The 16126-nt window shown below is 47.4% G+C and overlaps 1 protein-coding gene across 1 annotated transcript in view; it reads right to left on the minus strand.

The window, feature by feature from the left end:
- The window catches only part of LOC133529301 (eukaryotic translation initiation factor 4E transporter-like), a 64087-nt gene that overhangs the window by 5820 nt on the left and 42141 nt on the right, over positions 1-16126 (minus strand). Inside the window, exons 21-25 of the mRNA XM_061866998.1 lie at positions 4774-4934; positions 4277-4381; positions 3738-3815; positions 3322-3384; positions 1585-1690 (exon numbers count right to left, since the gene is read on the minus strand). Coding sequence (XP_061722982.1) covers positions 1585-1690; positions 3322-3384; positions 3738-3815; positions 4277-4381; positions 4774-4934 — 513 coding nt within the window. The remainder of the gene's footprint in view (positions 1-1584; positions 1691-3321; positions 3385-3737; positions 3816-4276; positions 4382-4773; positions 4935-16126) is intronic.

A 16126-nucleotide genomic window follows, 5' to 3' on the forward strand; every position in this document is an offset into this window, starting at 1 on the left:
ACTAGGTCAAAATATAAGATTTATGAATCGCATCGCCAAGCAAGTGTGATGAAAAAATACATTATAGCACTAGATCGAAATTTTGGATTTACGGACCGCATGGCCTACATATAATAACACCTTTTACAAGCAAGTGTAATAAAAAAATCATTTCATGTTTACCGCTAGTTTTTCTGTCAGTAAACTCAAAAGAACCCAGTTTACCATGTCTAGTCTAGATACAAACTATGGGGCTTTCGTAAAACCAAAGAGAATTGGTTGTAATACAGAGATTGGTTGTAATCTAAGTAAAAAAAACAGATGGCGCTGTACTGCGCCATATGTTTTGCGGTCACTGAATCGCCAAACACCAATTTTTGACAATCAGCGTAACCGCAAAATGTATGGAGCTGTACAGCGCCACCTCGTTTACCTGTCAAATTCGAAGCATGAAATCGTCTTAGATTATACACATCTCACTCAATCAATGTATCTACGGTAAAATCTAATATCTTCACCATTCTTGGGGTTTATTTTACTGAGTAAAAGTACCTGTTTTGGACCCGGGTACGTCCTTAAACTACGTCCAAAAGAGAGGTATGGGCATTGTGAATGTCATCTCGCTTTGTGTGGTAGGGCACAGCCAGTGGATGTCATTCCAGATCTAGAGCAGAGCCCAACTGGGGAAGTACCTCCACCTTACAGAAAACAGCAGCCAAATAACACTAGACCCTACTCATAGTGCTGTGTTCCTGCCGGTGAGTAAGGTTGCCAGAGCTCAACTCGGGGGGGCGGGTTTAGGGTCGGCAACGCGCATGTAACTCCTCTGGAGTTGCAGGCGTACATAGGCTACGGAGACTGCTTACCATCAGGCGGGCCGTATGCTTGTTTGCCACCGACGTAGTATTAAAAAAAAAAAACCTCGGTGAGCCGCGACATGAACTCGAGATTTTATTAAGATAAGATAATATTTTATTGTTCGTTTTTATGTTTTTTAACCTTATGATATTGAAGGCACAGAACAAGACGCATCGCCTGATGGTAAGCGACTACCGTCGCCCATAAGATGGAAATACGCTCTTTGACTTGACGATGGGAAACGGTATGATATTACACTTTGTATATTACAATCTTCTGACTGATACAATAGTCTTTTATACAATCGTGGTATTATAGAGAGCTTTTCAGTCGAGTGCCGTGTTTAGGTAACGAAGCTTGCTGAGTTGCCTAAGTAAGGTACGAGATTGAAAAGCATTATTATATCACTATTGTATACAATCCTTTTTTACGAGTCATCTAAAATAATACTATAATATAAAACCTAAATAATCAATGAAAATTGGCAAGTTTCTCAGTAGACAAAAATGTAGTACAAAAGACATAAACGCGCGACTATTGTCTTCTATGTGAGCGCGGCTCCATGTGATTGGTAATTTTTTTTTGTATTAGACTACAGCGTATCGAAATGAATATTATAGTTGAGTTGAGAGCCCATGAAAAATACGTAATTACAGTTTGGTATACGAAATCTTAAATCAACCATTACAGTCGAGTAGCAAAATATTATTATACATGTATTGCTGGTATTATAAATATGATATTTACCGTTGAGACTCCTCTGGTGGGACTGGACTAGCAGTTGGTGCAGGGTAGTGCCCCCGGCGATGCCGCGGGTCATATTGTTCATGTTGTTCATGTTCATATTGTTTAGCTGCAATCATAACGAAATTAATTAATTAGCACCGCGGCACAAAAGCATATAATGAACGCGGTGAAGGACGTGATAACTAGAGATGCCACGAGTAGTGGTTTTGGCCGAATACTGAATATTCGGCTCCTCTCTCGGCAATATTCCGCATAACATGTGTACATTTTGAGTCGCAATTACTTTGAAAACTGTTCGCTAACAAAGCACAACGTTTGCTAAGATTTAATTTTTGTTGCCCAGAACTATATTTCGTTTTTTTAGCATCAGATAAAAGGTAAACAATCTTGGCATGTCTTTTTATTAAAAAACGCTTTTTAAAAATCAGCAACTATTACTTATGAAAGCAACGGAATGTAAATGATTGTTTATGATAAATAATTGGCACATCATTGCTGTGACTTGTATACAAGTCATTTTCAATAAAAAAAGCGTCAAAATCGCTTACCTTCTTTTGAATGCCAAAAAAAAAACGATCTAGTCAATGTAGTTAAGAGCCAATCAAATCGAATCCATGATTAAAATAAAATTATTTGTTATCATTATCACCAATGCTAAAAAAAGGACTTAGGGCTTGGGCACACTGTTGAAAGCGAGACGAGCGCGCAGCTAGTTCGCCGCGAGCACGCTACGTGCTCGTCGCGCCGCGAGTGCGCAACTATATCGCCGCGAGCGCGCAAGGATTCCACTCCCATCCCAGTATGTCGTTGCGCACTCGCGGCGAACACATTGCGCGTTCGCCTTGCTTTCAACTCGCTCGCAAATCGCCAGTGTGCCCGCGCCCTTAGTATTTAACAACTGTCTAAGAAGAAAAAGATACACAATAAATATAATCAAAAACCACTATATTTAATATTCTAAATGTATTCTTAGTTGTTAAATATTAAGGGCGGTAGGTGTAACAGATATTCGGTATTCGGCCTGATACCGAATATTCGGCAAAGTGACCAAATATACCGAGTACCGAATAGTAGCCGAATATTCGTGGCATCTCTAGTCATAATGATATGCTTTGCCGCGTCACTTACTGACACCGCGCAATGTTAAGAGACGAACGCTTTACTCTGTTATTATCACACCAAAAACAGCGTCCGTCACTGTCACGTTCGCCAAAACACCCGTATTTTCAAGACAGCGTGATCCATATTTAATACTCGTGAATGCACATACATAATATAATTATGAAAATCAGGGACCGGTCCGGTATCCCCTTAGAGGGTTGGAAGGGGTATTTCGTAAGGCTTTGCTTACCAAAGCCGTTGCGAACCAAAACCCTTTCATTTCGTTTTTCAAACGCTTCATAATACGGGTTGATACCTGTCCCTACGCGCTAACCTCTTGAAGGGGTACCGATTATAAATTATATGCTATTTTCAACTTTCTCTCCGTAAAAATAGAATCAAATATTACTTATAGTGAATGACTGGATGTCTAGCCCGTTGACAGCACAGGTGTCATTATTTTTTGAATTAGGAAGGGGATTCCCTTCCCTTCCTAGAACTAAACCAAATAAACGGGTAAGCAATTCAAAGGGAAATCCAATCGTTGAGGTTATTCGATAAACGACTTAAGCCATTTAAAGGCTTTTTTTTCTGGGAAGGGGTGGCAGAGTCCCTGATGAAAATACAGAAACTCACCGCATTGGGTACTTGCTGCCTCTGTTGCGGATGCAGGAACTGACGTACGCTGCCCGACATTTGCTATAAACGATAAAAAGGTTTTACAAATAGAGCAATTTCTCTATATTTTCGTCTGCGTTGAAACAAAAACTATGTATAACTAACAGAAACATATAGTCATTTTATTCTCGACTAGAAACGGTCCGCGTCCCGCTCAGAGCGACATAATGCCTCGCATTATAGGCTATTGTTGTACGGTCTAAGGGCGTTCTTCTTAAGCGTCTGTCGCATCTAAAATCAATATGTTTATTAAAAACGTATTGATATATTAACATTGAAACGTTGATAAGGGTTTCTCCGTATCTGTTATTTTGACATTTATATTTATTACAAAGACAAAGCGGGTAGAACATATAATGCAAAAATAAAATTACCTGCTGTTGATAGTGGTGTTGGTAGTCTGCCGGCGACGGCGCGTATCCCATAGGTGGCGCTGCGCCGCTCTGGTTGCCCTGTCACAATTGGTTTTTTATTTAGTACAAAATATACAGACAGATGAATTCTTGTGAAAATCCAACATGGTAAGATTATCTAGTGACAATTGTGTTTGACATTGGCAGTGTAATTGTCGGCTGAGGCGAAGTCAAGGTTAACAAACATGTGATCTGAGTCTTTCTAATTTACTGGTTGAGATGTGTATTAGTACATTGTGTATTAAGGGCGGTAAACAAGAATTTACGAACGAGTGTGAATTGAAACCCGATACTGAAGGCGAGGGCTTAATTAACACGAGTTCTTAATTTCTGTACCGCCCGTGGCACACACAATGTTTTTATGAGGAAAAAAGCGGATAAAATTAAACTTCTGCCTTTTTTCAGACGAACATTACAGCCCTAGATCGAAATGTATCGCCTAGAAAGTGGGCCGGTACCGAAGGCAGAACCGTATGAAGGTCCGTTGGTTGTTAATATACCTTGACGATGGGCCGCCCTTGCGGCATCTTAGGCGGCTGCGCCCACTGCTGCTGCTTGGGGCTCGGCGCGTCGGATTCCTTGTCCGCAGTCATTTTACGTAATACCTGCATAAATAATTAACATAACATTACATTAATTTATGTTAAATAGATTTTAATGTTAAATAACAGGACTTGCTCTGCAACAAATAAAAAAAATTGCAAGTATAATTAGAAAATCATCGTATCGGATGTCATTTGTTTTAAAATTTTTAGAAGTGACCGCCGTTAATATCAACGCAATCTTAAGACGACGATGTAAACTGCAACCCCAGAAAATCCTAAAAACGACTTCCATTAGTTCCGTAATGGCAGCTCTGTCAGGTAGAGTGAGAGAGCTGTATACTAACAGATGTGGGTGTGTACGACATAGGAGCACCGTCAGACGGATCGGGTCAGTATCAGTAGTACCCGTGTTCTAGCTAGTCGACGGTAGAGTGAGGGGGCTGTATACTCACGGATGTGGGTGTGAACGAGATGGGAGTGCCCTTGGGCGGGTCGTGGCGGCGGCGGTAGTTCTCGCGCTGTTCTTCTAGCTTCTTCTTGATGAGGGCGCTCTGCATGATGCACTGCGTGTGGGCGGCCAGCTCGCGTGGGGACGGGATGCGGGCTGGCACACCTGAATGCAAAATTCTTTTTAGAAAGGGTTACCTCTTTTTGGCAACATTAATGACTTACATAAAGGTTAAGATACGCGCACATCACAGAACAGAATAATAAGCGGCATACAGTCAAAGATATGTGATTTATCTGCATAAAAAAAAAATTAAAAAAAATCTTTATTTAGTACCATAAAAGTAACAACTGCTTACATTTGGACAACGCTAATTTAGGTATACATATATTATATATGCACTAAAGGCTAAAGGTACACATCATTTAATTATTATATCGTTATTTGACTGTACTGAAATAAACAATATGAGCTATGAGTTTAATATGAAGCAGTAGATATATAAAACGTTGGTCACTTATAAGAAAATCAAAATGAAATATTTTAAGAAGCAAATACCGATATACAAATTAAATATATTGGTGACTTATTATTCAAGTAGACACGTTGACTCTAGGTCAGCGTTTACATAGTGAAATACTTTTCTAACGAAAACTTCATGCCAGATATGAAGAACATCTGTAATGTCTGCAATAGAATGTCTAGGCAGAATATACCGTTTATACAAAACAGACATTCTGTTACACGTGTTCTTTGACAGGCTTTTTGCTCCCGCATAACGATGTATTTTTTATCTGCCATTTTGTACCTTCTCACAGTGCCAAATAACATCAAAAGCGTTATGTCTTTGTGATAAGGTACGAAATGGCAGAGCAATCAAACTCCTTGACCGTAAAACAACAACAATACAATACAACACCAATACATGCCGACAATGACACCATAAGGCCAGTGCACACGCATATGCAGCACGTTTCCGCCTACAGAAGGCCTACCGCAAACCACGTTCGACGTATTGCCTCTCTGTCGCACTTGTAAATTCGTACATAAGTGTGACAGGCAGGCAACCCGTCGAACGTGGTTCGCGGTAAGGCTTCAGTTCTCACAAAATTAAGACGCAAGTAACGTGATGCCTACGCATGCAGCCTGGCCTATCTATGGAACGTTTTATTAAAGCTGTTCAACGCTACTTTTCTTTAAACTGTTTATGTTATTTCTATCGAAAATTACAGTCGCCATCAGATATATCGGAGCGGCCAAGGTGCTCTCAAATATCTGAACACCCCTCTATTATTAAGGCGTTAGATTGCGTGTTCAGATATTTTTGAGCACCTCGGCCGCTTCGATATATCTGATGGCGACTGTACAAGCTTTATGATTCTATAGAAGAGATACTATAAGGCGTCCGAAGATATATTTTTCCATTCCGTTAGCATTTTATCCTGTCAAAAGAGACGATAGCAGTTGGAGGATTCGAAGGAATGCCGAAATAGAACAACTGACTAGATTTTGCTTGGTGCGCGGGGCCCGGGGGCCCCGCGGTGTGCATGGTGCTGTTGTTGGTATTGTTGTTTTTGTAGTTGGTGCTGTTGTTGATGTTGTTGTTGATGAGTTGTTGTTGTAGGTGCCGTTGTTTTAGTGAAAAAGTTTGTTTTCCAAAGGGAAAAGGTAAAGCAGTTGTACTTTTGCTTGCAAGGAATGGTCCGCGTGCGAGCACGCACTCCCGCAGCTCGGCCTTCGGCCTCGCGTGCTTGGGCGATCCAATGGGACGCTCCGGGCCTTCGGCCCTACGCGGAGCTCGGCCTTCGGCCTTCGCAATATGGTTACTTTGGGGGTTGAAGGGAAGTTGGAGCTTAAACACGACCCAATAGTAAAAGTGTCTTGACAAGCTCACGTCGGGCCTACGGCCTTCGGCCTCCGGCCCGCCATTTCGCTTGTCTAAGACACTTTTACTATTGGGTCGTGTTTAAGCTCCAACTTCCCCGCTGGCGAGCCTCGAAGGGGACGCTTCGGGCCTTCGGCCCTACGCGGAGCTCGGCCTTCGGCCTTCGCTAGCCTCGACGCTTCGCCGTCGGGCCTTCGGCCCGCCGCTTCGCTTATTAAAACAGTTAACTTCTAACCGGTTCGCTCTATAAATGCACTTTTCCCGTTATTTTTAGTATAAAGAATATTTGTTTTCCAAAGGTGAAATGTAATGCGGTTGTACTTCCGCTTTGGGCCGCACTCGCGCAGCTCGGCCTTCGGCCTCGCGTGCTTGGGCGATCCAGTGGGACGCTCCGGGCCTTCGGCCCTACGCGGAGCTCGGCCTTCGGCCTTCGCTGGATTTCGAAGCTCAGCGTCGGGCCTTCGGCCCGCCGCTTCGCTTATTAAAACAGTTAACTTGTAACCGGTTCGCTCTATAAATGCATTTTTCCCGTTATTTTTAGTATAAAGAATATTTGTTTTCCAAAGGTGAAATGTAATGCGGTTGTACTTCCGCTTTGGGCCGCACTCGCGCAGCTCGGCCTTCGGCCTCGCGTGCTTGGGCGATCCAGTGGGACGCTCCGGGCCTTCGGCCCTACGCGGAGCTCGGCCTTCGGCCTTCGCTGGATTTCGAAGCTCAGCGTCGGGCCTTCGGCCCGCCGCTTCGCTTATTAAAACAGTTAACTTGTAACCGGTTCGCTCTATAAATGCATTTTTCCCGTTATTTTTAGTATAAAGAATATTTGTTTTCCAAAGGTGAAATGTAATGCGGTTGTACTTCCGCTTTGGGCCGCACTCTCGCAGCTCGGCCTTCGGCCTCGCGTGCTTGGGCGATCCAGTGGGACGCTCCGGGCCTTCGGCCCTACGCGGAGCTCGGCCTTCGGCCTTCGCTGGGTTTCGAAACTCAGCGTCGGGCCTTCGGCCCGCCGCTTCGCTTATTAAGATACTCGGGGAGGGTTGGTTTCGCTTCGGGAGTAGTGCGGGAAGTTGGAGCTTAAACACGACCCAATAGTAAAAGTGTCTTGCCAAGCTCACGTCGGGCCTACGGCCTTTGGCCTTCGGCCCGCCGTTTCGCTTGTCTAAGACACTTTTCCTATTGGGTCGTGTTTAAGCTCCAACTTCCCCCTCTCAGGTGACGCTTCGGGCCTTCGGCCCTACGCGGAGCTCGGCCTTCGGCCTTCGCTGGCCTCGACGCGTCGCCGTCGGGCCTTCGGCCCGCCGGCTCCGCTTATCAAGACAGTCGACTTGGTAGAACGCTTGGGAGCACCGTCCGCACGCAGCTCGGCCTTCGGCCTCGCTTTTAGTTACTGGGGGTTGCACGCTTGGGGGTCAGGGTGAAGGCTCCGGGCCTTCGGCCCTCCGCCGGGGTCGGCCTTCGGCCTCCCAGCCTGAAGCTCGCCCTTCGGGCTCGCTTAACCTACTTGGAAATTTGACTTTGCCTCTGTCCGCCGCCATTTTGGATTTTCCAAAAAACTTTTTTTCATATGGTAATCTTGGCCCCCCAGGCTCGCCGCATGCAAAATCTCAGCGCGCTCGGACCAACATTAAAAAAAGAAAAAAAAAAGTCGGCCATTTTGAATTTTTTTTTGATGCAGTTTTATTTGTCTCGGGGCCCTCTATGACATTTGGTCGAGCACCCCCCACCTATCACGCACCGTTTGAGAGTTGCCATACAAAAGTAAACTGGCCATTATTCCGCCATCTTGGATTTTTTCCAAAATTTTTTTTTTCCATAGGAGTCGTTGGGGCTCCGAGATACCGCGACCAAAATTTCAGAGCGCTCGGACCTTTTTGAAGTTTTAGAAAAAAAAAAAGTCGGCCATTTTGAATTTTTTTTTTCTTATTCAGATTCCACTCGGAGCCCTCTATGACATTTGGTCGAGCTCCCTCGACCTATCTCTCACCGTTTAGCATGTGGGGGATTCGAAAAGAAATCTCATACAAATTTTTTTTCGAGCTAAAAAAAAAAAAAAAATTTTTTTCGAATGCGGGGGCCCATATGTACCCACATACCGGTTCTCGGCGCTCTCGGACCGTTTTGAAATTTCGGCGCCATTTCGAGTCGGCCATTTTGAATTTTTTTAAATGCCATTCCATTCGTCTCGGGGCCCTCTATGACATTTGGTCGAGCACCCCCCACCTATCTGTCACCGTTTAAAAGTTGCCATACAAAATAAAAGTGGCCATGGTGTCCGCCATCTTGGATTTTTTCCAAATTTTTTTTTTCCATACCGATCTAGAGGGCCCCGAGATTCCGTGACCGAAATTTGAGCGCGCCGGGACCGACATGAAAATCGGCCGCCATTTTGAATCCGCCATTTTGAAAAAAAAATGGCGGCCTCCGAAACTGCCCAGGGTCCTCTGTGACATTTGGTCGAGCACCCCCCCACTATCTCCCACCGTTTAGCCGGGCCGTCAAACATTTTTCTGTCCCGATCCGGTAGACCGAATGTCGGATTTTTCCGGAGGTCACCGGACCGCCCTCTGTACGACCGTACCAAACTCGAATCCCCCCCGCGCCTCCTTCCGGGAGAACAATTCGTGTCAATTCATGTTCGGGCTGCAGCTTTATATAATATAGACTAGATTTTGCTTGGTGCGCGGGGCCCGTGGGCCCCGCGGTGTGCATGGTGCTGTAGTTGGTATTGTTGTTTTTGTAGTTGGTGCTGTTGTTAGTGTTGTTGTTGATGAGTTGTTGTTGTAGGTGCCGTTGTTTGAGTGAAAAAGTTTGTTTTCCAAAGGGAAAAGGTAAAGCAGTTTTGCTTGGTGCGCGGGGCCCGAGGGCCCCGCGGTAATCGTGTAGTTTGTTGTTTGTGTTGTTGTTAGTGTTGTTGTTAATGTTGTTGTTGTAGGTGTCGTTGTTTGAGTGAAAAAGTTTGTTTTCCAAAGGGAAGAAGTGGTGCAGTTGTACTTCAGCTGCGCGTGCGAGCATGCACTCGGCCTCGCGTATGTTGTTATTAATGTTGTTGTAGTGTTTGTTGTTGTTGCTGTTGTTTAGGTGTAAAAGTTTGTGTTTTCCAAAGGGAAAAGGTAAAGCAGTTGTACTTTTGCTTGCAAGGAATGGTCCGCGTGCGAGCACGCACTCCCGCAGCTCGGCCTTCGGCCTCGCGTGCTTGGGCGATCCGATGGGACGCTCCGGGCCTTCGGCCCTACGCGGAGCTCGGCCTTCGGCCTTCGCTGGGTTTCGAAGCTCAGCGTCGGGCCTTCGGCCCGCCGCTTCGCTTATTAAGACAGTTAACTTGTAACCGGTTCGCTCTATAAATGCACTTTTCCCGTTATTTTTAGTATAAAATATATTTGTTTTCCAAAGGGGAAAAGTAATGCGGTTTTACTTCCGATTTGGGCCGCACTCTCGCAGCTCGGCCTTCGGCCTCGCGTGCTTGGGCGATCCAATGGGACGCTCCGGGCCTTCGGCCCTACGCGGAGCTCGGCCTTCGGCCTTCGCTGGGTTTCGAAGCTCAGCGTCGGGCCTTCGGCCCGCCGCTTCGCTTATTAAGACAGTTAACTTGTAACCGGTTCGCTCTATAAATGCACTTTTCCCGTTATTTTTAGTATAAAATATATTTGTTTTCCAAAGGGGAAAAGTAATGCGGTTTTACTTCCGATTTGGGCCGCACTCTCGCAGCTCGGCCTTCGGCCTCGCGTGCTTGGGCGATCCAATGGGACGCTCCGGGCCTTCGGCCCTACGCGGAGCTCGGCCTTCGGCCTTCGCTGGGTTTCGAAGCTCAGCGTCGGGCCTTCGGCCCGCCGCTTCGCTTATTAAGACAGTTAACTTGTAACCGGTTCGCTCTATAAATACACTTTTCCCGTTATTTTTAGTATAAAGAATATTTGTTTTCCAAAGGGGAAAGGTAATGCGGTTGTACTTCCGCTTTGGGCCGCACTCTCGCAGCTCGGCCTTCGGCCTCGCGTGCTTGGGCGATCCAATGGGACGCTCCGGGCCTTCGGCCCTACGCGGAGCTCGGCCTTCGGCCTTCGCTGGGTTTCGAAGCTCAGCGTCGGACCTTCGGTCCGCCGCTTCGCTTATTAAGATACTCGGGGAGGGTTGGTTTCGCTTCGGGAGTAGTGCGGGAAATTGGAGCTTAAACACGACCCAATAGTAAAAGTGTCTTGACAAGCTCACGTCGGGCCTTCGGCCCGCCGTTTCGCTTGTCTAAGACACTTTTCCTATTGGGTCGTGTTTAAGCTCCAACTTCCCCCTCTCAGGTGACGCTTCGGGCCTTCGGCCCTAAGCGGAGCTCGGCCTTCGGCCTTCGCTAGCCTCGACGCGTCGCCGTCGGGCCATCGGCCCGCCGGCTCCGCTTATCAAGACAGTTGACTTGGTAGAACGCTTGGGAGCACCTTGTGCACGCAGCTCGGCCTTCGGCCTCGCTTTAAATTACTGGGAGTTGCACGCTTGGGGGTCGGGGAGAAGGCTCCGGGCCTTCGGCCCTCCGCCGGGGTCGGCCTTTGGCCTCCCGGCCTGAAGCTCGCCCTTCGGGCTCGCTTAACACAGTTTTTATATAGGATTTCGCTTTGTTCCTCACGCCCGCAGCTCGGCCTTCGGCCTCGCCCAAAATTACTGGGAGTGGGACACGCTTAGCCACTCCGGGTGAAGCTCCGGGCCTGGCGGCCCTCCGCGGGGTCGGCCTTCGGCCTCCCAGCCTGAAGCTCGCCCTTCGGGCTCGCTTAACCTACTTGAAAATTTGACTCTGCCCCTGTCCGCCGCCATTTTGGATTTTTCCAAAAAACTTTTTTTCATATGGTAATCTTGGCCCCCCAGGCTCGCCGCATGCAAAATCTCAGCGCGCTCGGACCAACATTAAAAAAAGAAAAAAAAAAAGTCGGCCATTTTGAATTTTTTTTTGATGCAGTTTTATTTGTCTCGGGGCCCTCTATGACATTTGGTCGAGCACCACCCACCTATCACGCACCGTTTGAGAGTTGCCATACAAAAGTAAACTGTCCATTTTTCCGCCATCTTGGATTTTTTCCAAAATTTTTTTTTTTCCGTACGAGTCATTGGGGCTCCGAGATACCGCGACCAAAATTTCAGAGCGCTCGGACCTTTTTGAAGTTTTAGAAAAAAAAAAAAGTCGGCCATTTTGAATTTTTTTTTTCTTATTCAGATTCTACTCAAAGCCCTCTATGACATTTGGTCGAGCTCCCCCGACCTATCTCTCACCGTTTAGCATGTGGGGGATTCGAAAAAAAATCCCATACAAATTTTTTTTCGAGCTAAAAAAAAAAAAAAACATTTTTTTCGAATGCGGGGGCCCATATGTACCCACATACCGGTTCTCGGCGCTCTCGGACCGTTTTGAAATTTCGGCGCCATTTTGAGTCGGCCATTTTGAATTTTTTTAAATGCCATTCCATTTGTCTCGGGGCCCTCTATGACATTTGGTCGAGCACCCCCCACCTATCTGTCACCGTTTAAAAGTTGCCATACAAAATAAAAGTGGCCATGGTGTCCGCCATCTTGGATTTTTTCCAAATTTTTTTTTTCCATACCGATCTAGAGGGCCCCGAGATTTCGTGACCGAAATTTGAGCGCGCCGGGACCGACTTGAAAATCGGCCGCCATTTTGAATCCGCCATTTTGAAAAAAAAAATGGCGGCCTCCGAAACTGCCCAGGGTCCTCTGTGACATTCGGTCGAGCACCCCCCCACTATCTCCCACCGTTTAGCCGGGCCGTCAAACATTTTTCTGTCCCGATCCGGTAGACCGAATGTCGGATTTTTCCGGAGGTCACCGGACCGCCCCCTGTACGACCGTACCAAACTCGAATCCCCCCCCGCGCCTCCTTCCGGGAGAACAATTCGTGTCAATTAGTGTTCGGGCTGCAGCTTTATATAATATAGACTAGATTTTGCTTGGTGCGCGGGGCCCGTGGGCCCCGCGGTGTGCATGGTGCTGTAGTTGGTATTGTTGTTTTTGTAGTTGGTGCTGTTGTTGATGTTGTTGTTGATGAGTTATTGTTGTAGGTGCCGTTGTTTGAGTGAAAAAGTTTGTTTTCCAAAGGGAAGAAGTGTTGCAGTTGTACTTTTGTTGCGCGTGCGAGCATGCACTCGGCCTTGCGTATGTTGTTATTAATATTGTTGTTTATGTGTTGTTGTTGTAGTGTTTGTTGTTGTTGCTGTTGTTTAGGTGTAAAAGTTTGTGTTTTCCAAAGGGAAAAGGTAAAGCAGTTGTACTTTTGCTTGCAAGGAATGGTCCGCGTGCGAGCACGCACTCCCGCAGCTCGGCCTTCGGCCTCGCGTGCTTGGGCGATCCAATGGGACGCTCCGGGCCTTCGGCCCTACGCGGAGCTCGGCCTTCGGCCTTCGCAATATAGTTACTTTGGGGGTTGAAGGGAAGTTGGAGCGTAAACACGACCCAATAGTAAAAGTGTCTTGACAAGCTCACGTCGGGCCTACGGCCTTCGGCCTCCGGCCCGCCGTTTCGCTTGTCTAAGACACTTTTACTATTGGGTCGTGTTTAAGCTCCAACTTCCCCGCTGGCGAACTTCGAAGGGGACGCTTCGGGCCTTCGGCCCTACGCGGAGCTCGGCCTTCGGCCTTCGCTAGCCTCGACGCTTCGCCGTCGGGCCTTCGGCCCGCCGGCTCCGCTTATTAAGACAGTTGACTTGTTGCCGGTTCGCTTTATAACTTTTCCCGTTATTTTTGTTGTTATTAATATAAAGAAGATTTGTTTTCCAAAGGGGAAAGTTAATGCGGTTGTACTTCCGCTTTGGGCCGCACTCTCGCAGCTCGGCCTTCGGCCTCGCGTGCTTGGGCGATCCAATGGGACGCTCCGTGCCTTCGGCCCTACGCGGAGCTCGGCCTTCGGCCTTCGCTGGGTTTCGAAGCTCAGCGTCGGGCCTTCGGCCCGCCGCTTCGCTTATTAAAACAGTTAACTTGTAACCGGTTCGCTCTATAAATGCATTTTTCCCGTTATTTTTAGTATAAAGAATATTTGTTTTCCAAAGGTGAAATGTAATGCGGTTGTACTTCCGCTTTGGGCCGCACTCTCGCAGCTCGGCCTTCGGCCTCGCGTGCTTGGCCGAACCAGTGGGACGCTCCGGGCCTTCGGCCCTACGCGGAGCTCGGCCTTCGGCCTTCGCTGGGTTTCGAAGCTCAGCGTCGGGCCTTCGGCCCGCCGCTTCGCTTATTAAGACACTCGGGGAGGGTTGGTTTCGCTTCGGGAGTAGTGCGGGAAGTTGGAGCTTAAACACGACCCAATAGTAAAAGTGTCTTGACAAGCTCACGTCGGGCCTTCGGCCCGCCGTTTCGCTTGTCTATGACACTTTTCCTATTGGGTTGTGTTTAAGCTCCAACTTCCCCCTCTCAGGTGACGCTTCGGGCCTTCGGCCCTACGCGGAGCTCGGCCTTCGGCCTTCGCTAGCCTCGACGCGTCGCCGTCGGGCCTTCGGCCCGCCGGCTCCGCTTATCAAGACAGTTGACTTGGTATAACGCTTGGGAGCACCTTATGCACGCAGCTCGGCCTTCGGCCTCGCTTTTAGATACTGGGGGTGCACGCTTGGAGGTCGGGGTGAAGGCTCCGGGCCTTCGGCCCTCCGCCGGGGTCGGCCTTCGGCCTCCCAGCCTGAAGCTCGCCCTTCGGGCTCGCTTAACCTACTTGGAAATTTTACTTTGCCCCTGTCCGCCGCCATTTTGGATTTTTCCAAAAAACTTTTTTTTCATATGGTAATCTTGGCCCCCAGGCTCGCCGCATGCAAAATCTCAGCGCGCTCGGACCAACATTAAAAAAAGAAAAAAAAAAAAAGTCGGCCATTTTGAATTTTTTTTTGATGCAGTTTTATTTGTCTCGGGGCCCTCTATGACATTTGGTCGAGCACCCCCCACCTATCACGCACCGTTTGAGAGTTGCCATACAAAAGTAAACTGGCCATTTTTCCGCCATCTTGGATTTTTTCCAAAATTTTTTTTTCCCATAGGAGTCATTGGGGCTCCGAGATACCGCGACCAAAATATCAGAGCGCTCGGACCTTTTTGAAGTTTTAGAAAAAAAAAAGTCGGCCATTTTGAATTTTTTTTTTCTTATTCAGATTCCACTCGGAGCCCTCTATGACATTTGGTCGAGCTCCCCCGACCTATCTCTCACCGTTTAGCATGTGGGGGATTCGAAAAAAAAATCCCATACAAATTTTTTTTCGAGCTAAAAAAAAAAAAAAAAAATTTTTTTCTAATGCGCGGGCCCATATGTACCCACATACCGGTTCTCGGCGCTCTCGGACCGTTTTGAAATTTCGGCGCCATTTTGAGTCGGCCATTTTGAATTTTTTTAAATGCCATTCCATTTGTCTCGGGGCCCTCTATGACATTTGGTCGAGCACCCCCCACCTATCTGTCACCGTTTAAAAGTTGTCATACAAAATAAAAGTGGCCATGGTGTCCGCCATCTTGGATTTTTTCCAAAAATTTTTTTTCCATACCGATCTAGAGGGCCCCGAGATTCCGTGACCGAAATTTGAGCGCGCCGGGACCGACTTGAAAATCGGCCGCCATTTTGAATCCGCCATTTTGAAAAAAAAAATGGCGGCCTCCGAAACTGCCCAGGGTCCTCTGTGACATTCGGTCGAGCACCCCCCCACTATCTCCCACCGTTTAGCCGGGCCGTCAACCATTTTTCTGTCCCGATCCGGTAGACCGAAAGTCGGATTTTTCCGGAGGTCACCGGACCGCCCCTGTACGACCGTACCAAACTCGAATCCCCCCCGCGCCTCCTTCCGGGAGAACAATTCGTGTCGATTAACGTTCGGGCTGCAGCTTTATATAATATAGACTAGAGTTTTGCTTGGTGCGCGGGGCCCGGGGGCCCCGCGGTGTGCATGGTGCTGTTGTTAGTATTGTTGTTTTTGTAGTTGGTGCTGTTATTGATGTTGTTATTGATGAGTTATTGTTGTAGGTGCCGTTGTTTGAGTGAAAAAGTTTGTTTTCCAAAGGGAAGAAGTGTTGCAGTTGTACTTTTGTTGCGCGTGCGAGCATGCACTCGGCCTTGCGTATGTTGTTATTAATATTGTTGTTTATGTGTTGTTGTTGTAGTGTTTGTTGTTGTTGCTGTTGTTTAGGTGTAAAAGTTTGTGTTTTCCAAAGGGAAAAGGTAAAGCAGTTGTACTTTTGCTTGCAAGGAATGGTCCGCGTGCGAGCACGCACTCCCGCAGCTCGGCCTTCGGCCTCGCGTGCTTGGGCGATCCAATGGGACGCTCCGGGCCTTCGGCCCTACGCGGAGCTCGGCCTTCGGCCTTCGCAATATAGTTACTTTGGGGGTTGAAGGGAAGTTGGAGCGTAAACACGACCCAATAGTAAAAGTGTCTTGACAAGCTCACGTCGGGCCTACGGCCTTCGGCCTCCGGCCCGCCGTTTCGCTTGTCTAAGACACTTTTACTATTGGGTCGTGTTTAAGCTCCAAC

Source organism: Cydia pomonella, chromosome 20 (genome assembly GCF_033807575.1).
Source record: "Cydia pomonella isolate Wapato2018A chromosome 20, ilCydPomo1, whole genome shotgun sequence".
NCBI lineage: Eukaryota > Metazoa > Arthropoda > Insecta > Lepidoptera > Tortricidae > Cydia > Cydia pomonella.